The sequence below is a fragment of the Drosophila innubila genome (genome assembly GCF_004354385.1).
Source record: "Drosophila innubila isolate TH190305 chromosome 3R unlocalized genomic scaffold, UK_Dinn_1.0 2_E_3R, whole genome shotgun sequence".
NCBI classification, from domain to species: Eukaryota; Metazoa; Arthropoda; class Insecta; order Diptera; family Drosophilidae; genus Drosophila; species Drosophila innubila.
The window spans coordinates 16,734,470-16,760,586 of NW_022995380.1; the positions used below are offsets into that span (position 1 = coordinate 16,734,470).

The 26,117-nt window shown below is 37.2% G+C and overlaps 1 protein-coding gene across 2 annotated transcripts in view; it reads right to left on the reverse strand.

Annotated features, from left to right (window-relative positions):
* Positions 1 to 41: 41 nt before the first annotated feature.
* The window catches only part of LOC117791679 (probable serine/threonine-protein kinase yakA), a 49,072-nt gene continuing 22,996 nt past the window's right edge, over positions 42 to 26,117 (reverse strand). The window contains exons 1-3 of one of the 2 annotated variants that reach the window (XM_034631494.1): positions 14,776 to 15,247; positions 6,545 to 7,201; positions 42 to 3,057 (exon numbers count right to left, since the gene is read on the reverse strand). In XM_034631494.1, coding sequence (XP_034487385.1) covers positions 866 to 3,057; positions 6,545 to 7,169 — 2,817 coding nt within the window. In that variant the 5' untranslated portion in view covers positions 7,170 to 7,201; positions 14,776 to 15,247 and the 3' untranslated portion in view covers positions 42 to 865. Of the gene's footprint in view, positions 3,058 to 6,544; positions 7,202 to 14,775; positions 15,248 to 26,117 lie in introns of those variants that run through there. The other variant, XM_034631493.1, reaches the window with a different exon arrangement.

Consider the following 26,117-nt stretch of genomic DNA (forward strand, 5'->3'; position numbering starts at 1 on the left):
TATTAATATTTCTTTTTAGGTTTTACTCTTTTTTTTTTTTGTTTTTTTGTTTATGTTCTTGTTAGACTTTGATCGGTTAGTAACTATTATTTTAAGTGCGGCTCTTCGAACTTGCTGATGCTTCAGTTTAATATATAATAATTTTTTGTTTTTTTTAGATTAATGTCTTGCGTAGATTTTGTTGCTGGCACAACCCAAAATTGCAGCTACAACTTGGTAACTATTTAGTTAATTACACTAGGTAACAAAATTATAATCTTATTGTCAGTCAAAAGAGTCAATATACATAGTTTTCAACTGTAGTTAGATAGCTTAAAATGTGTGTACACAGTTTAAACCAAATTTCAAATTTAAAATTCATATGGAACAAGTGAATTTTGGTATATCAAACATCTAACTAATTTGAAAATATAATATATATTAACTCTTTGGGCTGAACAAATGTTGTTGCCTAGTGTTAATTGTGGTGTGTGTGTGTGTGTGTATCTTTTTTAGATTCAGCATCAACGATTGATTCCTGCTTAGATTGAAAAATAGTATAGGAGAGAGAGAGAGAGAGAGAGGAAATAGGGGCAGCTGCTTATTGTATTTGTTGCACATTTTAAAGGCCCTGACTGAGCGAATCCTGGCTGCACAGCAGCAGCTCGCTAGACTCCTGGCTGACCAGCACATAGTTGTACTGCAGGGGGCTGCTCAATGGTGAGAGTGTGCCATAGTCTGAGGTCAAAGTGAGCTCAAAGGGCAGCGGGCTCTCATCGATGTCGATGTCGAGGTCTAGTTCTAGGCCCAATTCGAATGCGGATGGTTGCTCCGGCAGGCGCTGCCCTTTGTTGGAATCAATCGAGGACGATGAGTTCTCTGCGGTCTACATGCTGGTCGCACTGCTTGTCACGATGGCCAAATCGGCGGCATGCAACAGATGATGATGTTGATACTGTTGATGATGTTGCTGCTGTTGCTGTTGCTGCAGCTGTTGCTGCTGTGCGGCGGCGGCGGCGGCGGCTGCTTGTTGCTGCTGTTGCTGTTGCTGCTGTTGCTGATGCTGTTCGCGACTGAGCTTGGACTCCTTCTTGATGCGCTGCTTGAGATGAACCTTGGCATGACGCTTCTTCTCATCGGAGCGGGCGAATTTGCGTCCACAAATGTCACAGCTGAAGGGCTTCTCGCCGGTGTGGGTGCGAATGTGGGTGGTCAGGTGATCGCTGCGGCTGAAGCTGCGCATGCAGATGCGACACTGGAATGGCTTCTGACCGGTATGGATGCGTATGTGGCGGGTCAGCTCATCGGAGCGAGAGAAACGCCTATCGCAGTTCTCCACGGGACAGGCATAGGGACGCTCGTGAACTGGCGTCTTACTGGGACGATTCGGATATTTGCGTGGCTTCACGGGCACCAGCTTGAGGGGCACAGTGCTCTGTTGATATACCTGCGACAGTATCTCATGTCCCTTGCTCGTGGACGGACTGTATTCCGCCAGTTGCACGGCAGCAGCAGCCGCCGCAGCAGCAGCAGCTGCCGATGCACTCGAGTAACCGGTGCCATTTGAATTGGGCTGCATATCCGGATAGCTTTCCTGTTTCGGTATGAGCACGCCGAGAGCAGCATTGCTCGAGCTGGCTGACGATGTTGGTCCTGGCAGCACCAATGTCTGCTGTTGCTGCTGTTGCTGTTGTTGTTGCTGTTGCTGCTGCTGTTGCACAACTGCCGCAGCGGCTGCATAATCGGCGGGTGTATCCAGCCACTGATATTTGGGAGTGGCCACGGCGGATAGCTGAGAGCGTACGGCGTATTGTTGCTGCTGCTGTTGCAATTGCTCGTGGCTGCTCTGCAAATCCGCGAGACTGGCGAATCCGGCTGTCGATACGGTTGCTCCTGTGTAGCTGGGAGTTGCCTGCTTCAGCAGCAATGGCGTGCAATCCATGCTCAGACCCAAGAGCTCGGCATGTTGAGCGGCGGCAGCAACGGCGACACGTCCATCGTCGTAGGGCGAGGTTGTGGCACCAGCTGATTGCTGCTGTTGTTGTTGCTGCTGCTGCTGCTGTTGTTGCTGCTGTTGCTGTTGCTGCTGCTGCTGTTGCACGGCGTAGTGGGCGGGCAGACTGAACATCGGTGGCTGGAAGAGCGACTTGTCCGGACTGGGAAGACCCCAGCTATTGCCCAGACTGTTTGACGGTGGCGACATCTGTCCTGGCAGCACACTCAGCTGTGGGGATGCCAATTGTTGTTGCTGCTGTTGTTGTTGCTGTTGCAGTTGTTGGGCGGCGCTCATTGCGCTGTTGTTGTTGTTGCCTGTTGTGGTAAAAATGCCTCGATATGAGATTTTGCCAGGCAGTTGTTGTTGTTGTTGTAGTGCATGTTGTTGATAGTGTTGCTGGTGGTGTGGTGGTTGTTGTTGTTGTTGCTGCTGTTGTTGTTGTTGGTGTTGCTGCTGCTGTTGGTGTTGCAGCTGTTGCTGTTGGTGTTGATGTTGGTGGTGACTGTGATGATGGTGATGATGATGATGATGATGGTGTGGCAATTGTTGCTGCTGTTGTTGTTGTTGCTGTTGGTGTAGTATTTGGTGTTGTTGTTGTTGTAGTTGGTATTGTTGTTGGTGTTGCGGTGAGCTCATGTGTTGCTGCTGCTGCTGCTGCTGTTGTTGTTGTTGGTGACTGTGTTGACAATGGCTGTTGTTGTGATGCAACTGTTGTTGTTGCTGTTGTTGTGAGTGTGTGTTGCTATTGCCAGCAGCAGTTGTTACTGTTGCAGCAGGCGAGCCAACACTTTCAGTGTTACTGCTATCGCTGTTTGTTTGTTTTGTGGCGGTTGCTGTGGCTGTTGTGGTTGCAGTTGTTGTTGATGTTGTTGTTGTTGTTGATGTGGTGTGAAGGTGGCTGTTGTTGTTGTTGTTGTGTAGTGGATACATGTTACAACTATTATTACTTGATTCTTCCTTGACAATGGACAATGCTGGCGGCGTGCTGCGTTCCTCCTTCAATGGGCTGCACGAGGACAAGACAGGACTCGCCACGGACACAACCTGAGGCTCCAGCGACAGATCCTCCGATTCAATGCAGCCTGCAAAATGTGAAAAGAACAAATGCAGTTCTCAACTTTAGTCTATGAATGAAATTATCTCTTAGCTAAGCTTAAAACTTGATATTCAATCAAAAGCTGCTGCCTCTTTCCTTTTCCTTCAGTTCTTCTCCTGTTTTTCTACTTTTTTTTTTATTTTTCAACCCATCAGAATGCCCGACGATATCAATCACAGTTCCCTTGAATGGCCCTGGCTTTTGGAAGTAAGTGTTATATGGGCCGTTGCTGCCGCAGTTGCCGATGTTGCCGATGTTGCTGCTGCAGCTGGGCGCGCTTTGGTTTCGCGGAAATCGAACAACACGGGAGGTCGCATCATCGCTCATCGTTGTTGCTGCTTGTTGCAACTTGTGGTGGCATCCACCACTCACATGAATCAATATCAATTCACACACGACATTCACGATTTGCAATAAATGTAATTAAGAGTGCGACAGAGAGAGTAAAAATGTGACTATGGAGGTGACATTTCTAGTGACAGATCAAGTGAATTTCATAAGTTTAAAAGTCTTCTTGGTAGACTTTATTGAAGAAAAGAAATAGAGAAATTCTCTATGGTAAATAAATTGCAGTGAAGAGTTCAAGTGACCATGGAGGACATATATGTCAAATAAATCACGCGAAAAAATTCCGAACCATAAAGAAAAGTAAAGTAACGTTACCATTTGAGATAAAAGGAAAGTGGAATTTACTCTTTATCAATGGAATGTTAAAAAACTCAACTTCTATATTTATGCTCTAAATAAATTCAACTCTTATTTGGATCAATAGGCTTATATTTGCATCTGCGTGTTTGTCGTGTCACGTGCTGTCACGAGATCATCTCTAGGTCAGCTAAAGTGTCGGACAGAAGACTAATTACGCGGCTACCGCTCTGGCTTGGGATGTACAAGCCCTTTGGGCAGCTGACTTTGACTCTGGACACTTTTTTTGCGGCTTGCGGAACATCATTATCATCATGCTGATGATGCTGATAGTGATGATGATCGTTGTGGTAGTCATTAATGCCAGAGTCGCAGTTCGCTTGGCTATTGATTGAGTTGCATTGCGCCTAATGTGCTGCGACATCAATCTCGACGGGGGCAAAGGAAGCGGGGCAGACAAGTTGGTGCCCCATGCAACTGAATTCAGCAGAATTTATAGAGAGAGAGAGAGAGAGAGAGAGAGGGCAAAGCGGAGTCTGACTCATATGTCTAATATATTATTTGAGGCATAATTAATGCCTTGAAGACAAACGCATTTTTGGCCAATTTCTTTTTTGGAGACAATTGCAGACAATAGAAATTTGGACAGCCCTGCCCAATATCCACTAGCCATGTGGCACTTGCCACTTGGCAGTTGCATGTATAACTCATTCGGTTGGACATGCGAGTAAGTTATGCCCAATGACGGCTGCCAAGTTTAGCGATTAAAAGCTGCTTTATCATTGTCCCGCAGTCAACTAGAAAAGAAAAACGCGCTGTCCTCATGCAAATTGTTTTAATGTTTTGTGCTCAGTTTTTTTTTCTATTTTTTTCTTCCTTTCTTTCTATTTGTTATTTATTTATTATTTCGTTGTTTTTTGTTGTGCTTTTTTTTTTCGTTGCTGAAAAATCTTTAGCTGACGATTTTTCTTGGGGACTTTTTTGCGTGGGCTGCGACGCTTGTCAGGCGACTGCGCCAAATTTATGAGTGACATTTTTTGGCGCGACGCGTCCAATTTTTAGATATTTCAGGCTACTAAATGTATCTACATCTACTTTTACTTAAGTATATACGCATGTCTATATAATGGCTGATTTTATGCATTTTCAATTGGTCAACTAAGGCACGAAAAAGGGTAGCTTAGAAAAATAAAAAATTAGAATGTCACATACTTATGAAATTTCATCTGTCTATTTAGTTAATGTCAAAGCATAGCTGCTATAATTTATTTATTAAAAGATATAACATGTTTGACTTTTTAATCGCACTTTAAAAGATGAGACTTAGAATTTGCTTAGATGTTCTAGAATTTCTAAATGAATGCGCATTCTGAAAGTTATAGCATCAACTAAAGTATTGTTGCTTGAAATATATATATATATAAATAGATTACTAATCTATCTAATCACATTTTAAAAAATAAATTTTATTAAATACAAACTATAGCTGAGCTGCTTTGACTTTTAATTCATGTGAAGTTTGCTGACAAAATCTGTGATAAATTTGGATTGATGTTACATTCATAGTTGGATCTGCAAAAATATGACGCGAGCAATTAAACTCAATTGTTTTTGATACGCGCTCGGGAAAATCTAGTATACTTTATTTGCTATGCCTTAATTCAATTAGAAATGTGCTGTTCTTTTGTGCATATACAAAAGTCGAGACGTATATATACATATATACATATATGTAGAATATAGTAAGTATTATATCGTTGATATCGTCTGGCTCTGACTCTGGCTCTTGTTGTATCTCGAGCCGAGTAAATTGCGCTCGAAACATTGACACTGAACGGAAATGTTTAATACATGTGCCGCGACAACACTTCATTGTTCTTGTTATTGTTGCTATTATGTATTATTATTGTTGTTGTTTCTTGATTAATTAAGTGCTTCTTGTTTTATTGTGCAGTCTTAGAATAAGAAGAAAGCGAGAGAGAAAATGAGAGAGATTCTCTCTTCCCTTCATTTGGCATATCTCATGCAATTGAATTTATTTGCAATTAATTAAAAGCCTCAAAAAGAATTTGTAATAAGTCTACATAGAGCTATATCTCAGTTGAGTGTCAATTTATAAATAACAATAATATATGTCAAGCTCTTCGGTGACTCTTAACATCGTTCATAATTAATAAACAAAAAAAAAAAAAGAAATCACAAAAAGATTTCAATAAAAATTGGTACTTGAATTTTTGTGGAATGTTTGTTTTTGATTTTGAACTTGTTTTCTGCAAATTGCGAGTAAAAAAGCGAGACAGATAAACTAAGAAAGATATAGAGGAAGAGAGAGAGAGAGAGAGAGAGAGAGAGAGAGAGAGTTACTCCAAAGACAGCAGCTTTCTGTTTGCCAGGCTGCAGTTGAGGCTGATTTATGTTGCGACTTAAGCCTGACAACGGATTAGTTGCAGTCTTTGGAGACTGCAACTTGCAACTGCAGCATGTGGCAGCTGCATCCATTAGCAGTGCTCAGATAAAGAAAACCCAAAACCATAAGTTTGCATATATCGTAGTATGGCGAACGATACACTTACCAAAAAAGGGTTATACCAACTATGTCAAGGAGCATTTAAGAAGGAACTTATGGGAACTGTGATCAGAGCAAAGTTATATTGGTTTCCATTATTTAGAAGGCTCCCAGACTCACTTGACTCATTGAGCTCTTTCCGTTATTTTTGGCAAATTGCCAACTACTCGTAGATCGTCATTTATATCGAGTACATAATTGAGCCTCAATCTATTTATCAATCTTTTCCATCTTCTCATTTTTGTATCTTGTGTTTACTTACCGGTAATTGGTGGTGGTTCGACCACTGTGGATGGGCCAAAGAATGAGGGTATATCGCTGGACGTGGTCACCGGCGTGTTGAGATCGCCGGGCAGTGCCTCGATCAGCTGTTTGGATTCCACGGTCACACCGTGCTCGGTGGCCGTAACGGGACTTTGTTGGCTAGTGTTCAGCAGGCTGAGATGTGAAGCTGAACTGCGACCGCTGCTAGCGGCTGCTGCGCTGCCCGAATTTGGCTGCGCTGCCACGTTACCAGGGCTACCGCCTTGTGTGGGCGTGGCTGTTTGATTGCGCGCACGTAGCACCGAGTTATTGTTATTGTTATTGTTGTGATTGTTGTGGCTGTGACTGTGACTGGCCGCTGTTGCAGCTGTTGTATAGTGCAACAACGTCTGACCGTTGCTCGTGGCAGCAACACTGGAGCTGCTGCCGGCGGCGGCGCCACCGCCAAACTGCGCTGAGCTCAAATAACTGGCGGCCGACGGACTGCTGCTCTGCGCCGTGCTCGTCTTGAAGAGGCACGTGTCAAAGCTCAGCACATTGAAATGGGCCGCAGCGGCCGTTTCGGTCAGCAGGAATGCGTGATGCGTTGGCGCCACCAGGGTTTCAAGCCCTTCCATGATCATGGCCGCGGATGGGGTTCCAGGGGCTACGCCGCCTAATAAAAATAAATAGCGAGAGAGAGAGAGAGGGAAATTATTGATATGATTTAAGTTTACAAATGTTTTATTTGAATATAATATAATAGTTTAATAACAATTGAACTTAGACCGTAACCGAAATAAATTCTCTGTCCAGAACCGAATACCGAAACCGGTACAGTCAAAGAGTTGTCCAACTTCCAACTGTCATAACTTGATCAAAACTAAACCGATTTTCAAGTGGAATGTCATTTTGAACATGATTTGGCCTCTAAATTCATTCTGTATTCAATTTTTGTTCATTTGGAAAATTTGATTATTTTCGACCAAGATTCAATTTCAATGCTAAGGGTCCCCCCTTTGAAATTTCGAAAATTCAAAATTTTAAATCTCAAGTTTTCACTTTTAATTAAGTCCTTATATCGTTATTAGTATAAATAAACACTTTAAACTTGATTCTGAGACCTTTCATTTTTTTGTAAAAAATCATGTCAAATTAAACAAAAATTTTGACTTGTAAAGTGGCTAAGTCCACAGTGTGACCAACTTCAAACTCTCATAAATTGATCAAAACTGAACCGATTTTCAAGCGGAATGTCATTTTGATCATGATTTGGCATTTTAAATCATTCTGCATTTAAATTTTATTAAATTCTTAAAAAAAAATATTTTCCTCTAGATTCTACCAGATATTGATTTCGATGTTAAGGGTCCCCCCTTTGAAATTTCGAAAATTCAAAATTTTAAATCTCAAGTTTTCACTTTTAATCAAGTCCTTATATCGTTATTAGTATAAAACAACACTTTAAACTTGATTCTGAGACCTTTCATTTTTTTGTAAAAAATCATGTCAAATTGAACAAAAATTTTGACTTGTGAAGTGGCTAAATCCAAAGTCTGACCAACTTCAAACTGTCATAACTTTATCAAAACTAAACCGATTTTCAAGCGGAATGTCATTTTGATCATGGTTTGGCCTCTTAATTTATTCTGCATTCAAATTTTTATCATCTAGAATATTTGATATTTTTTCGATTCTAAGCCATCTATCATCTAATTTTCCATACATACCCCTTGACATTTTTTTCAAAAACTTTGATCGCTCATAACTTTTTCAAAACTTGACCGATTTTCAAGCGGAATATCATTTTGATCATGATTCTGCATTTAAATTTTTATCATCTGGAATATTTGATATTTTTTTCGATTCTACACTATCTATTATCCAATTTTCCAGTCAAAGTGACTTTTTTATCTACATACATGTTAATATATATTATTTTATTGCAATTTGTATTAATTCAGCTAAAAAAGACTCGTAATAAATTGCATAAATTTATAGATGAGAGATATCTTTTAAGAGATCGCAACAAATTAAACATTGGAACTACTGTTTAACCATTAAGCGTAATTTGCACAGCTTCAGTTTAATTGGAGACATAAATTGAACAGTTTTAATTTGGGTTTCTCACCTGCTTGAATTTGTTATGAAAATAAAGTTGCACCGCGGGTGGTGCAACACTTTGAATCGGGTGGATCTATAAAAGATCGAACGCTCAACATATGTACATATATATATATGTTTTTATTGATTTGCCATGACAGCGGTTCAATTGCATAAGAACAATTTATGAGCCACAAACAATTTAATTTGCCACAAATTTGTGGACGTTTTCCTTTTTAGCAACAGATGTCACAGCCCACGAGTTGAGCAATTAAATTAAAATCGATTAAGCACTTAAACAAGAGAGTGTGAGAGACTTGTGAGAAGTAGAACAAGTTGCTTTCCCACAGCATGGTCCACCTTCAACAAGTGGCCAGTGGCAAGTCGCAAGTGGCAAGTGGCAAGTGGGTCATGCGCTTTGCGGTTGGGTCAAGCGTTGACCTTACGCAATGGTCGAGAAATGTGTTGCGCAAGCGCAATTAAAGACCGCTCATATGCCATAAACTTGGCTTATAATTTGGCAAACGGCTTTGATTTGACTTCAGTCAACAAGCAACAACAGCAGCCACAGCTTGTGGCGACTCTCGTTGATGTTGTTGCTGTTGCTGTGGCGTCATCTTCGTGGAGTGCGTCTCTTGCGTGGCGCGGTTCGACTTGACCGCGTTGATTTGCATTACAAGTGCACTCGTGTTGACAGCCAGCTATGCGCCAAAATAACTACCGTGCCCCAAGTTGCCGCTGCCTTCACCTCCTCCGCCTCCATCTACCGCCGTGTTGCCTGCTTTGGCACTTTTGCTTTTTTATTTACATTTGATTTCACGCATAATTTCCGTGGCAAAGTGCACTTGAGACGAGACGACAAGCAGCGCATTCGGCGCAGCATGAAAATTACATACAGCCACAGATACGTTTGTATCTCACAGATACACACAGCCTCTATAGCTACAATGGACAGCGCGTGCTGTGCTCAAAAAAAAAAAGAGAGATACGAAAAAAATACAACAGTTTTGTGCCTTTTGTTGCTTTCATTCATTCATAAAATTATGCGACGCAGTCAATAATTTTACAGTCGATCAAAGATTTGTATCTGAATACGTATAGGTATATGAGTGCCACATGAATCATTCACATCGGCACTCAGTTTGTGCTTCACGCTGCTCCAAAGTCAATGAATCTGTGCTGAGCTGAGCTGATCTCAACTGAACCGAACGGAACGGAACGGAACGGGTCCGGCCTGCTGCCTCTCAATCTCAGCTCGAATCTTGGCCAGCTTCTTCTTCTTCTTCTTCCTCGTCTTCTTGTGCGCTTAATAACTTGGCTAACAATTGACACTCCCTTAAAAAAAAAACACAGGAAAAAAAATATAAGCGAAGCTGTGAGCGTTCAATGTTGTTGTTGTTGTGGTTGTTGTTGTGGTTTTTCGTGCAGCAGACATTTACATTTTAAGTTGGCCTAGTACAGTGATCACTGGCTAAGGGCAGCGGCGAATAACTCTCAATTCATTTCCTTAAGGAATTGACTTTACGGAAGATAACCCAGAAAATAAAGTGTTGTTTAATATATTTGAAATTTCGTCACTAGCGTGGAATGCCGTCCGCAGCGATATTGAATATATCATGCTGATAGCCCCTATATAGATCAAATTCAAATACAAATCATACTTTGAAATATTCAACTATCGATACACAAAATCTTTAATCTTTTATATTCTGATCAAATCTATTAGTTACATTGATATTATAGTAAATATAATAATCTAATAATAAAGTTTCTTTAAGCATTTGCAACTGTTTTTTTTTATGTTCTTTACTCAGAAGAAGTTTACCGCAGAAGTTTAAATTCAGAAAAATCATTGATTTTTTGTTATACTATATTTGGTTTTGAAATCATATATTGAAATATTGAACTATCGATAGTTAAACTTTATCAGTTACTTTTTTACTCTGAGAATATTTGCAACTGTTTGTTTGTTTGTTCTTAACTTCCGCAAAAGTTCTCTTTAGTGAGTGCGTACTGTATAAAACACATATAGAGTTATATGTATAGTATAGTAAATCTTGTGTGTCTGTTGCCTGTTTCTTTCACTCTGCATAATTTTGCATAGCATTTTGGTATAGTTGTAGTAGATTTAGCTTCAGTTTTAGTCTCAGTCTCAGTCTCAGTCTCAGTCTCAGTTTCGGTCTCAGTCACAGTTTTAGACACATATATCGAGTCAAGAGTCGAGTTTAGATTTTGCCATGAATGAATATTGGCACACAGCTTCAAGTCTTTCGTCTCGATGAGGAAGAAAGAAAGGCAAAAAAAAAAAAAAAATAATAAAAATTGTTATGTTGATATTATTTTAATTAAGTTTTGCCAAACCGGTTGTTGTTGTTGTTGTTTGACTGTGTGTGTGTGTGTCTGTGTGTGTGAGTATCTGACTGGTTCCGTAGTTTCATTTGGGATTCTGGCTCTTACGAGTGTTAACATTTCGATAGATGGGCGCCAATTTGTTTAGACTGGCAAGTGGACCAAACGACGATCTTGGGCTTGACCCACACTCTGTATTATAGATTCAATGCATCTTCAGATACATTGCTGTTGTAGTTGTTGCTGTTGCCGTTGATGTTGCTGCGACTCTTGTTGTTTATTGTTGTTTTAAGATATTTATGTGAAGACCTTATTGAGGATTAAGTTGCGACCTTATCGACTTGGCTACTTAGCGGCTCCAAAAATAAATGCAATTTGTTGTCTTTGGCTATTATTTTATGTACAGCGTTTGTTGTTTTATATTACTTTTATTGTTTTTATTGCTGTTGTTGTTGTTGTTGTTGCCGTTGTCTTATGATGTCTTATGCAATGACAGAGAGACTGACTGTCAGGCAGTCAGTCTGGCAGCAGATTTGCATAAAGACCTTTGAGATTTGATATCTTCGTAGCCCAATAACCTTGAGCAGAAACCTCAAAATAAAAAAAAAAAATACATCAACACCAAACAATTAACAGCAACAACAGTATAAATATACTTATTGTTTGTTGTTGCTGGTTATTAACAGAAAAAGAAATTGGAGAAACGGCTGGAGAGGCGGCGTCATTAGTCAAAATGCAAAAGACGTTGCAGTAAAAGTATCTGGCAGGCAACATAGATACAAACATGCAACTCGCATGCGACACGGCAACAGCAACAGCAACAACAACAACAACAGAAACAGCTCACAGAGTTGAGTGTGGCAGTTGAAGTTGCAAGAGGAGGAGACAAAGACAAAGTCCATCATTCACGCAGCGGGCAGCGAGCCGGACAACTCAGACCAACAGCCAACAAGTTAAGCAGTGCAACAACAACAACAACAACAGCAACCACAACAACAACAACAACAACAGCAGGCAACTTGCAACATGGAAAATGTATCTTTTGCCGACGCCGTCTTTGCATGCGTAACACTTTGTCACACTTTTCATGCCAACAGCTACAACTATGCCATGTTGTTGTTGTTGTTGTTGTTGTTGCTGTTGCTGATGCTGATGTTGTTGCTGCTGTTGTTGCTCTTGTGTTTTCCTCATGAGAACAATTAATGAAAATAAACAGCCGCAGGCACTACAGCAACAGCAACAGCAATAACTCGAACTCACAGATACCCTGTAAGCTTACGCATTGGGTAGTTTATTTAATTATTTATTTATTATTAATTTCATAATAATATCATCTCGAATTTGACCCCCTTGCAATTCGAATTTCGCAAAACGCTGTCTTAATGTACGATAAAATTGTCTCAGCTATGTTGTGTAAAAAATTCAGCCTCCTAGCTCATATGGTTTGGGCTGTGCAATGATCAGTGAGTCAGTCAAACAGTCAGTGAATGCGGACAATGAAAATTTGCTACATTGTTAAAGATATGGAATTAGAAATCCGACTAAATTGAACAATGTTATATTATTTTCAAAAAAGAATTCGAAATGTTAATCACATTGTTTTGTAATTCGTTTTGACAGCTTTTTAATTAACAGAAATAGAATTCGGTAGATAGCATTTTTTCTACCGATGTTTATTTCTATTAATTACAGAATCTTTCTTTAAAGAATAATTATTTTGTTTATAATAAGATATACTTTTTTCTGATTCTCTGTCTACATCCTTCTATCAACTTAATTCACATGCAATGCATACCCTTTGCATTCAACTCTTTTACAGGGTATAAATATGGTAAAAGCAACAAGTATTTTTATAAGTTTTAAAATCATTTTAGTGGGCACTTAGTTGGGCGGGCAGGCGTCGTCTTCCTTTGTTTGGCTTGGCAGCCGCAACGTAGTCAACCCCCAACCCCCAACCCTCAACCCCCGACCCAATCGCAATCCCAATCCCAATGGGAACCTCTGGCTGCCACATTCAGTGGCCAGCTCCATTGGCTGGGTGTCAAAGTGCCATTTGGTTGGACGGAGTGTTAAGCGACGACTCTTTGACGAACCGTCGGTATTTTGTTTTTGATGTCATAATTATTTGGTTAAATACACATAAAAAGCCCCAAAAAAAAAAAACAAAAGATAAAATGAAAACTGGGAAATTGAAAAATTGTTTTCGAGGAGCCATCAAGCGTGTTCTTGTTGTTGTTGCTGCTGCTGCAGTTGTTGTTGTTGTTGTTGTTGTCGCTGGACATGGGAGGCTGCGTGTAAATCATTTTGCTAATTGTTTTTCTTTTTATAAACACTTTGCCTATACATTTACGTTGTTTTTGTTGTTGTTTTTATACACTTTTTGCCTTTTAACATCTTGTGCTTGGGGTTGGGTTAGTTATACCTCCCTCCCCGCCTCCTCACAGCCTTTCAGCGTCTGTCGGAACTGTCGGACGGTGCCGGATCGTCACATATAGTAGATGTGCCATTAAATTGTAAGCAAAAATTTGTGATCGCGCTTTTCTCAAATTAACCGCAAAGTGCAATGACAATAATTTAATTACAGAATTGCAGCGCTTGCTGATGTGCCACGATATATACTGTATATTTAGTATCTATTATAGTATCAGATACACCAACTTACATATGTGGTATATACATAGTTGCATCTCTGTCAGGTGTGTCAATGTTTTCTTTTTGGGATTTACATTGCGCTTTTATAACGTGCAGAGATTTTTATTATGCGTTAAATGAATTTATGCATCATTCACTTGGATGACATCTAATAAAATTGTTGCAATAGTTGCATTCAGGAAGAGTTCTGCTCAGGGGCAGTGTGAACTGAAATGCTGTCTAGATTAAAACGTTAATCTTTGGCTATAAATATTCCAAAAGAGAGATATTATTTGGCACTTATTAAGATCATTACATTAATTTTATGTAAACGTCTTATTTTTTTTCAATTGTTTAACAAATTTGAATATTCTGCTTCAAGCACAAAAAAGTCTTGAAATAAATTAAGTAAATTAATAAATACATAATTAAATAAATTGTAAAAAATTTGTGAATAAAAGCGAAAGAAATTTGATTAAGTTTTGTAACTCCAACAACTTTGATGATTAACATACAAATTGATATTAAAATACAAATCAGATTTGATTCAGCAATAATCTATTTTATATTTATGAATTACATTCCTTTCACTTAAATTGTTCTGAAAACCAAGTAAGAAAAATATACTAAAAACCAAAACAAGGTATTTTATATAAAGAGTAACTTTTAAATTTTGTCATATAATTACTTGACTAGCTGAATGCTTAAAGTTTTTAGAAATTGACAAAAAATACATTTCTAATTAGCTAACATTCTGTAATATTTTTAACGTAATAGCAATAGAATATGATTGGAATTCCAAGAACCAAAAAAATTAGTTTCATATAAAACTAACATTTAAATAAAACAAAATATTTGAAATAGACCGAAAAAATGTCTTTAAATTCAATGACATCACCAAGGAACTAAATTCAATATAAATTTCTTTTTTTATGGATTTGACAAGTAAATTTCCAAAAATTATTTGCACAAATTAAAAATGTGACAAGAGTTTGTTTTATGATTTCCGCAGCAGCAGAAGATAAATATGTATGTATCTGTATATATCTATGTTCATCTACATCTATAGATAACTTGTATCTGTGGAACCACTCATTATTTAAATATTCAATCCATATAGCAAACACATAGATTATTTGATAAATATGTATAACACTAATTAATCACCTGGATCACAATGGCACGTGCTGAAGAATTCAAAGGTAGTTTTTTGTTTGCTTTAGCTTAGCGCAATCCTCGTGGATTGCTGCTCTACACACACTTTTACACTCTCGTAAAGCACAGAACACCGCAAACTTTTCTTTTTTTTCTTCCAAATTGTAAATCGATACAAATTCTAAGTTAACATCATTCTGTTTAGTTTGGTAGAGACGTGATAAATCCAAGTTGTAGCTTGATTTGCAATAGTATTTTGTGTATGCTTTTATCTTATATATTTTTCTTTTTGTGTACGTCACAGTTTACAGCAGCTTTTCATTCATCAAAGTTGCAATGAGGGGTCAGGGGTCAAAGCGGTACAGCTTTCGTAAGTTTTGCAAAATATCCTTTCACTCTCTTTCGCTTTTGTTTAATGCCGTTAACTTGATTTCACAAATTTTCTTTCTACACTTTTTGGATTTGCACAATAATTTTGTTGTCGCATATATGTATGTGTATATGTTGTTGTATTTGTGTGTGTGTTGTTAGTTGTTGTTGCCGTTGAAATTTCAAATATATTTAAATAAATTTTCAGCTGTTGCTGCTTCTGAATTTTCAAACCGTCGCGTTTGCTTGTTCGAACACAACTGAGGCACGAGATGCGCCCTCTTTCGGTTTTTATGAATGAAACTCAACAACACAGCACACAGCGAGAGTCAAATCGAAAACGAGAGAGAGAACACACACACACACACACACACACACATGCAGAGACGAGATACATTGCCCCTACTTGGCAGCGGACGGCACGCGCCCCAAAGCCAAAACGGCGGCAACTTCGAAAACCGAAAGCCTGCACAGACACAAACAGAGAGAGCGAGAGAGAGAGAGCGCGCGCGCTTGGTTTTCGTGGGGAACTTGGACGTCACAGCATACACACACACATGCACACAAACGAACTCATACACACCAGCACAGCCAATCGTTTGGCTTGTTGCCTCCCTGCCTTGCAGCCATTTTCGAGGCGCACGCGCAGAGCAGCCAATCAACAGTTTGCCAGGCCTGTTTGCCCTGTCGCTGTGCGAGTGCGTGTGTGTATGTGAGCGCCATGTGGTGAATTGTGGTGAGTATTGTTTGTTGATCTCAGAGCAGCAGCTTCTGCACGCTCTCTTTCATTTGGAGGGGCTTTGAGGTAAAAATAAGACAACAGGTACCCCAGTCGATATTCTCTCTGCCGCTGTGTGTGTCTCTGTGTGTGTGTGTGTGCTGGTGTCTGTGTGTAGTGTTATGATTTCCCAAAATACGTCATCAACGCTCATACGCGGCCCATTAACTTTTCAATCTACGTAAACACAACGCAGGAGCCGCGGCCAAAAATTTAAACAAATGATTCACTTGACCATTTATGGACAGTTTTATCAGAGCAAGAGAGAAAATACTGACCGATTTATTTCGATCTTATTGTTGGTATATGTCTAAATCCATAATAGGGTGGCTGGGTCAAGGAAAGCGTAGCCGGAAGTTAAGATATTTCCATTTGTTTTGCACTTGACAGGGTCAGGGAGGCCAATATCCAGAATAATGGGGCGTGTTTTGTTTTCATTGCATGAAATACACAATGTGCTAAAAGAGGGTAAAGGAAAGCTTGTGATTGAGGGACATCGAGTGTTATATTCAAGGAATTTTCACACTGTTAGATTTCAAGTGTAATATCTAAAGAAATAGAAATTTCTGACTGAAGAATTACTAAACTTAGGTAAATAATATATCACGTCTAAAATATCAATGCACAGGAGTAAATTGCAATTTGTTTCTATAAACTTCAGGTACTTAAATTTTGGTATAGAGTCTAATTTGAAAAAACATATTTTGAAATATGAATAAGGTGAAAAATAAGTCCGTGAATTAACTTGAAATTTTAAGAACAGATTGCATTCTACTTAAAGCACTTTCAGGTTAGTGAAGAAAGTTATCAAAGTTGACTATTCTTCTGATTTAATGGAAATGAATACCAAAAATAAAAATTTTTGTTCTCTAGTTAATGCCTCATTTTTCATTTTATTTATGCATTCAGTTGCCACAGCTTGTCAAATTTCCATGCTACATACCGCAATCATTTCCATTTTCATGCCACTGGGCTCATTGACAGGCAGTTGCCAAAAATATGTATCAAGAAAAAAAATATTTTATTTCGCACACTGCGAGCTGTGGGGACAGTAAGCCAAAACAAAATTTTCATGTGCTAAGGACAAGGTTGCACATCAAAACAAAAAGGAACAACAACAACAACAAGAACAGCGAACGCATTCCGCATTATTGCACAAAACTAAACATAAACAAAATGCTACATAAACAAAAGAGAATGAACAAAAAAAGATTATTGAAACGCTGCCAGCGTAGGAAAACTCAAGTAAAATGTAATTTATTTACGAGTTGTAAACCGCAAATTGCAGTTGGGAGTGTGAGTGTGTGAATTAGGGTGACCATGACCGGGAGGCAGTCAGTCAGTCAGACCGGCCGGCCGGCCGGCCGGCTAACTGAACTGAACCATAACATAACCCAGAAACCGATTGGATTGGATAGGATTGGAGCAGCACGCCATGACCTAAAAATAAATCGACAAAATTGCGCCCAGTTTTGACGTCGGCAAAGTTTTTCCTAACAGACGGCGCGGAATTACGTGCCGTTATCTGCCAGATACATGTGTACAATAGATACAACATATACGGATACAGATACAGATACAACCACACATACAGCTACAGATACATACCAAAAATAGAACTTTGCCTCATTTGTGAAAGTTTTCGGGCCAAAACAAAGCCAAAACGTTGAGGACTATTTTTAAAAAAGCGTTTCACATATTGTACACACTACGTCTAATTGTTTATTTGGCTAGAAACCTAAGGTAGCTGCCGAATGGCAAAGATATACAGAGAGGGGGAGGTAGGTGCCACCTGTAGACATCAATGTGTCTAGTGAAAATGAAAACTCATTACGCCAGTTGGCCAAAAATAACGTGTCTATTCACATACATTTTAAATGACGTCGCCTTCAACTTGGCCATAAATAGAGAGACCGCCATATCTCTCGGCAACCTCTCGACTGCATTTTGGCCATAAACAATACCGAACACTAAACTAAACTAAACTGAACTGAACTGAACAATTCAACTGCAAGTGCCTCATTTCTCGGTTTATGGCCATTCAGATTTTTTTCTGGGCCCAGCCCCTCTCACAACACCCACTAGAAATCGTTAGTCAACTTAATATAGAAAAAATAAAAGAGTGCTCGACTGGGCTGTACCCTGTATTCAAGTGTTGGACAAATCTTTCCGACATTTAAAGGATAAAAGTCAGTTTTATTCGACTACAGTACACTACAGCTTTACTACCACTCGTAAGAAATTAAAATAGCATTTATAAAATTACCAAGAAAGAATAAAATGTATATAAAAAAAAAAAAAATAAAAAAAAAAACAAAACCAAAATTATAAATTAAAATTTTTTTTTAAATTTGTTATTTTTTAATTCTTAATTTAAGAACATTTATTCATAAAATAATAACCTATTTAAAATGTTCTATTTTAAATGTTTTAAAGAACCTATTTAATTTTTAAATTTGTTATTTTTTAATTTTAAATTTAAGAACATTTATTCATAAAATAAGAACCTATTTAAAATTTTCTTAAAACTAAGATCTGTTTCTGAATTTAAGAATTTTATGTTTTCGACGCATTTTTTAGACCAAAATGCTTAGTTTTGAGACAAAAATCTTGATTTAAGAAAATTGTTTATATAATTTGTAGTATATGGTTACAGGGTATTACAAATCGTCATTTTGCTGGCCACAACGTCAAGTGGCGAGTATTAAGTGATTTTTGGTAGATGACTGACTGATTGTCAGTTTCCTACGAGTAACTGAGGAAAAGCCAAAGATGGACATGAATGAGCTGATCGCAAATTGAATGGGAGCTGTAAGCTGCACCTCTTCCTCAATTGGCAGCGCACCCAACGAGCAATAAACATTCATAAATTTGCTAACATTCATTTATTCATCTTGTTGCTGTTGTTGTCGCATTAGCAAACTAATTGAAGTTTGCCATGGCAGAGTATAAAAGTACACTATCATATAGAAGTGTCAATACAATACTAGACCGTTGAATAGAAATGTTGTGGAGTTTCATTATTTAAAGGATAAAAACGATACATGAAGATGATTTATTTCGAGTTGAGTTATAATAAGTGGTGTTAATAAAATAACATTTATAAAATTATGCCACTTGTTTTATCTAAATATCATTTAACATCAATTTCTAGACTGTTGTTAAGTTAAAATATAAATAATAATGAAAAGGTCAATATTAAGTATAAAAATGGACCATTTGCTGATCAAAAATGAAATAAAATGTGATAAAACAATAATGGATTATGATAAATATAGTACATTAATTTTTTAGCTCAAAAGGTTTTTTTTAAAAAGGTTCGCTCAACGTGTCTTCCGAAAAATTTTCTGCTTAAGAATTTTAAATGGGAAGCAGTGAAAATAATATATTTCGGAAATATTAACTGAATGTGCACATTATATTTGAAAAGGTATTGTATACCCAATTATATTGCATTTCTAGTTGGCGCCCAACGTGTGTCACACAATTTCAAAGCGTGTGTTACTCCAGAAGCTAAATATGGATGATGTAAACACCTAAATATAAAATATATATCTAATCATTTTCGAAATTATATAACGCATTGTAAATATATTAAATATATGACTCTAATTATGTGGCACAATTCGTGGACAGCGATAAGGGTTAAATTAAATTGCAATTACAGATTGCTCAATGTGGTCACACTTGACGCGTGTTTCTATTCATGTGCGCAGCATTGTTCAACTAGCTAGACGAATGTGTGTATGTAAATGTGTATGTATATCTGCCCATATGCCAATTGTGTGTGTCGTGTGGGCTTTCTATGTCGTGTTATCGCTAGTCGAGAACATTGTTGCTGTTGTTGTTGTTGCAGTTGTTGTTGTTGTTGCTGTTGTTGCTGTGGCTGCTGCTGCTGCTTATGCGTGGGTCAATAGGGAGACGGCGTCGACGTACGACTGTTGAATGTTGCTGATGAGGCAGAGGCGTTAGATAGTCGCAAGTCGCAAGTCGCAAGTTGCATGACACATGGCACGCGCCTCGAAAACAACAACAAAACAACAAACAAATCAAACAAAAACTAAAATACAAAAAAGACAGAGGAAGGGAGATAGATAGACGCACCAATGCCAACTTATATCCCCCCCTCCCTTTCGATCTATCTGAACACGTATCTCTCTAGATATTGCGACAAGGTCCGCAATGCCATAAATGGTGGCCAGGCCTCAGACTGAGACTGAGACTGAGATCGAGACTTTTGTTAGGGCCGAGTGTAGGTTGTAATTAAAAGCGTATTGACTGCTGCTTCGATTGCACTTGCATCTATCTCGCTCTCACAATTTGAAATCTATAAGATACATTTATTGCTGTTGCTGCTGCCACTTTTTATTATTGGTTGAGACTGCCCTCTTGACAATTGTTTTCTATGTGCCATGATCGCTACCATTGGGCGCTTTGTAGAGACGACTTTCCCCTCTCCCCACCGATCGTTTCCCCCCTTTGTGTTAAGCGTTTTATTTGCTGGCTGCCAGCTGCGCATTACGCAAGTCAACTTCATTTTCTATGGCTCAAATTGGAGAGGCTATATATGCCATATAGCAATGTGGCTATACTCGTAAACCGATGGACAGTGGGCGTTGTCAATCAGCGAGTTTGCGAGTCACTCCATTGAGGTGTGAATATATTTATGAATACACGTACACACAAACACATACATGCAATTTAACTATATACACAGATACTTATATTTAGTTATGTTTGCATCTCTATTTTGATAATACTTAAATTTCTCATTTTGTAAATCTTCCATCTCTATTTATATGCAGGCATTTCATTCACTCATCTCTAGATTTTCAGATATTTTGTGTAAAATTCATAAATATCACATTATATTATAAAATTTATGAGCATCATAATATGCTTTATGAGCTTGGCATGTTGCCGTAAATTGCTCCAGTCAACAGAAACAGATACAAAACAACGACAGCAACAACAACTCGAGACACAAATTAAAAATTTAAACAGTCAAATTATTGAAAATTTTTCCATTGGTCGAAATTGGAGCAATCAAAAAAAAATGGCTAGAAATTGTATTTTTTTATAGGTGAGAATTCAACACTAAATAAAAATTTGTAGCAAAAATTATATTTTTTATTGATTTATTGTATAAAAAATGAATTTTAATAAAGAAAAATTGGTAACGAAATTATTTGTCTGGGTGAAATGTTTGAAATGTACAAAAATAAGTATAAAAATGCTTATAGAACGTATGTTTGTAAAATACTGCTTAAAAATGCATCGTTTCATACAAATTTTGAGTAATCTTAGCCTATTACATAAATAGGAATATTTACAACTTTTTGTATTTGTTTCGCCCAAATGAAGGAAAATTTAAATGTCATAATTTTCACATATTTTTTTTTAAATAATTCATTGTGCCAAGTATATTAAAAATCATTTAGAAATACCTGTTTATAGTTATTGTGGTATTATATCAAATTTAAGAGCAATTTCGCTTAAGAAGCTTCAAAGACAAGTACTAAATTAAACTCATAGTTAAAAGCAAAACTTATATATAAACAATTAAAAGAATATACGCAATTATTTTTTTGCGTGACATTAGACATTAATAGACAAAAACAACACACACATCATAAAAATGGTAATAAAAATTTTGTTTTAATATTTAAAATATGTAAGCACTTAGCTGAAGGCCTTTATAACTGTTAAAAGACTTATAAAATTGATATTAAAAGTCTTTCTTAATTTGACTGAAATATGTATATCAGTTAAGAGCCTGGTATATGGGTTAAAACAATCCGTTTTATAGCTCTAGTCCATAACTGGACTTAAATCTGATAGTTTTATTTTTTTATTATTTTTTTTCCTATATATTTTTAATGATTTCTTGTGAATTTATTAATTTTTTGTTTGGTTTCGAAAGTTGAGCCAATCACCTCCCACAGCTGCTGTATTTGTTGTCGCAATTGTTGACTGCTGTTGACTGCTTGTCTAATTGTGAATTGTATTATATTATTTTGGCACATAAACATGAGTATATTCACAGATAATATGAGTCTGTGAATATGCCAAAATAGGCATAAGCAGCTACCCGATAATCACGGTGAAAGTGGGTCAACAAATTACTCTAAAAATGGATTGCATGAATCTATTGACAAGTGTTTCGTTTGATTTATATGAGTAGTACAACCCATTGAATAGTGTTTATTCACTCTATCATTGCGAATACGACTATGTGTATGAATACTTCTGTTTGTGGCAATTGTAAGGCCTTGGCAATCATCTAAATATAAAACGCGTGCCTCACAGTACTAAAATTAACAGAAATCTAACAAACAAAAAAAATAGAAAAAAAAAGATTTCTACGATCGACTTTTTAATACTCTTGCCAAATTTTTAATTAGATTGTAAGATAATACATAAAGCGGCATCAACTTGGTGAGATAAAAATTAGAATACTTTTACTTTTCAAGCATTGACATTTTAGAATTTGCACATTAATAGATTCAAATTTAAATTTGTATTGTAATTTGCATACATTTTTGAAAATATAAAGAACTGGACTGCGAGTTTTCTTAACAAATGAATCCTTTTAAAATAAGGATACTTTTATATTTTAGAATTTACAGCTTAGTAGATTCTTTTACTTTTCAGAAAAAAATTATTTATTAAGTTTGAATGGAAATTTGCATAACTTTTTTGAAATTTAAGGAACTGTACTGCGAGTTTCCTAAACAAATGAAAAAGCAGATGCTTCAATATCATTAGAAATGGTTAATACCTTACAGCAGGGCGTATAAACATTTTAATGAACATATTTAGACGAAAACATTCATAATAATAATTGTTATTATTGTGTTTTTTTCTGGCATACGTACGCAAATAAGAAACAGCTGGCTGTGTACAATAAAAGATATGCAAAAAATGTGAAAAATTAAAGCTAAAAGATAGAAAACAATTTTGACGCTATGCTAATCAGCTGGTCAATGTATTTTTGAGAGCGTGTGCCATTATAGAACCTGCTAAGCATCTAAAGAGGGCATCATGCCTAAATTGGAATTACACTCATTTACTCACTCTCTCTCTCTCTTTCTCTCTCACTCCCACAACATGTTTTTGGCTAATTTGTATAAACAATTGATTTGGATGGAACTATAGATGTGAAGTGTTTACATTTTGTGATGATGACGTGAAAAGCGCCGCGTGCAAATAGAAAAATAATTACAAATAGAATTTTGCACGTCAAGTTCATAAATTTGTAGGGTGTGTGCGGAATGGTTGTGGGGGAAAGGGAAGGGGTTTTTCGCTTAATCAGCTCGTCTGGCTTTAGATGCTCACGTAGATGGACGGGAATAGAAGTGTGTGATTGTGCCATCTATTTATAGTCTTATTTGTGTTCTATTTGGGCATCGTCTTGCCTCGGTCAAGGTAATTTTAGGCACTTCTCTTCATGACGTGCAACACATTGCGATCTGCCTGCCTGCCTGCCTACTCACTCCTCCCTCCTCTGGCCAACACTATAGAATGGCCAAAATAAATAGATGATTCGACGGGATTTGCATTTGTGCACGAGCGTTTTGTGACAGCATTTTAGTGGCAAAATGCATTTTTTTTCTCCTTCTTTTTATTTCATTTTTCGATTTCAGATCTTTCTGAGATGCCTTGAATTCCACTTTAATGACTTTATTTACGAGGCGCACACAGATATGTGTAGATATTTATATGACAACGACGGCCACAAAAAGTTAATCCCACTAAATGCCGTTTATAGTTTATAGCACACAATTTTCACAGTATGAGTGTTTGTGTGTGTGTGTTTGATGAAAATAGTTTATTCATTTCTATACTCTCTGAATGGAGTATCATAACTTTATCGTTGGCATTCCAGAAGTTCTAAGTGTTGCAGAAATGCCAAAGATACTAGTATCTTAAAAGGGAAGAGGGTGTTACGGTTTAGAGAACATCCAAAATGTATCTTAAGTTGATTTCGCAATTGTGTTCTTGTAAGTGTATCTGAAATTCACTACATAAAAGTCAGTTTCCATGTATCTTAATCCTTTATAATTAGAAAATGTGACAAATGCGATGAATGCTCAACTTTTCCATTCACACATATTTATTCACACTTTATAGTTGCATTTTAAAAGCGTACCCATTTTTGGAATATCATTGCTAGATATTAGATATAGCTAGAAGTGCGTGTTTTAATCATTGATTTAAGAATGATATGGCGAATTGTGTGCAAACATTGCAAAAAATATGTTTATCGCTTATCAAAGTGGCCCGAATCACGTCACAGATTAAGATACAGATAAAGATATCGATAAGCGTCGATAGCGTCACAGTTCTCACATTGTGCGTCAATTGGCCTAATATATATATAAATAATACTTTTGTATTTATGTATGCCAGACATCTAAATTTAGTTAGTCATTCAATATACATACATCCATACTTATTATACCCATAGATACTTAAGATATATGTATATCTTTTGATTGGTCTACAAGGCATGCGGGGAAGGTAGGGGTGTTCGGGGTGCTTTGGCCTATTCTGGCTAATGAGCGCTTTGAACAGTATTTGAAACATTTTGAGGTAGCGGAATCTTGAGGATCCATGACACACTTCCGCTGCGCCAAGTTACATCATTAATTTTCGTGTTCCATATGGCTGGCTAATGCTTTTTCATTTGACACACACACACACACACACACACATACACACAGATACGACAATGGGCCAGATTCAGAAACAAAACAAATTTTGTCGTGTTTGCGCCGCGTTGTTGCCATTAATTTTTGGTATGCCTAGTCAAAGTATCTGCAGTCTTGATATAGCTTGTAATTTTTATGTTCGCAGCGCTGTTGAACAGCCCCCAAAGCAGACATACCCCATCTCTTTTTATACTCTTACCATAGGGTATTATAATATTTTTATCACATTTGTTCTACTCGTAAATAATCTTTGTGGAACTTGGCATTGTATATATAGTTTGAGAAATTAAATAAATTAATTTATATCCAATTAATTGCTTATGGTTCGGCACCAGTTTATTTAGATTCCCTTAAGTTGAAATTGAACATTTCAAGGATGTTTGTTGCAAGTGTATTTAATATTCGTTTACCCCAATCTTATCTTATTTTATTTGAATTTGAATCTGTATCTTTTTCTCCTCAACTGAAGTGTGTCACGTACACTTTTGATTTCCGAACTCTGCAGCATGTTAGTGTGTTTTTATTGATTGAGTGGCCCATTTAGTGTTGATATTTATAGTTCCAACTAACTGAATTCTGATCTTAGACTCATGACGTGCTCCCGAAAATTGCAAATGAAATAGGTATTCTAATTTTAGCAGCTCCAGACTCAACTGAAGAACTATAGTTAGAATATGTTTATTTGTTTTTCCTTTAACCCGCAATGGTGTGGGAGTGTGTATATCGTATTAATCTCAAGAAATCGTTGCTACGTCATTGTTTTTGTTCCCCCTAATTTGTTGTTGTGTTGCGAATCTTTATCTGAACTTGGCGTCACGCGGTTAAATACTTTGTGGAAAATCATTTTGTTTATAATCAACAGCTAATATTCGTTCGTTACGTGAAACGGTATAAATAGACGGGCAAGGTTTAAAATTAGATGCGATCAGTGAGAGTATATAAAACTGGGCATAGATACACAAAAGTATCTTAATTTTTTGTTTTCCCGCTCTGTATATATATGTTATGATGTGTGGCGTTTTTGTTGACATAGCTAAGTCATACAAATGGCGAGGCAAAAAAATAAAGTGTTCGTTCATTATATTTATTTAACCTAAACTATTAAAGAACACCCGGTCAAGATATTATATAGTTTCAACTGACTAAATGCATATAAAGTATCTCACGCATTTTTTTGTTACGTCGAACACTTTTTTTTTTTAATGGTAATACCAATTCTTTAACGAATGGCTAATACAAGTTCTTAAATTTTCTAGTCTCTCTTTTTTTGTAATTTTTCATGGCACAAAGTCGCGGGCTGACAGAAGAGTCAGTCCAGGCAACTTTGGGGCGACACATAAATCCCTTCAAATGCCACGACATGTAAATATTTTCAACAGACGACGCGACAATCACAATGACAACAACAATAATAACAAGAGCCAAAGAAAAAGAAGCAGGACAAGAAGAAGAAGAAGATGAAGACGAAGAAGTGGAAAAGTGCAACGCTTATA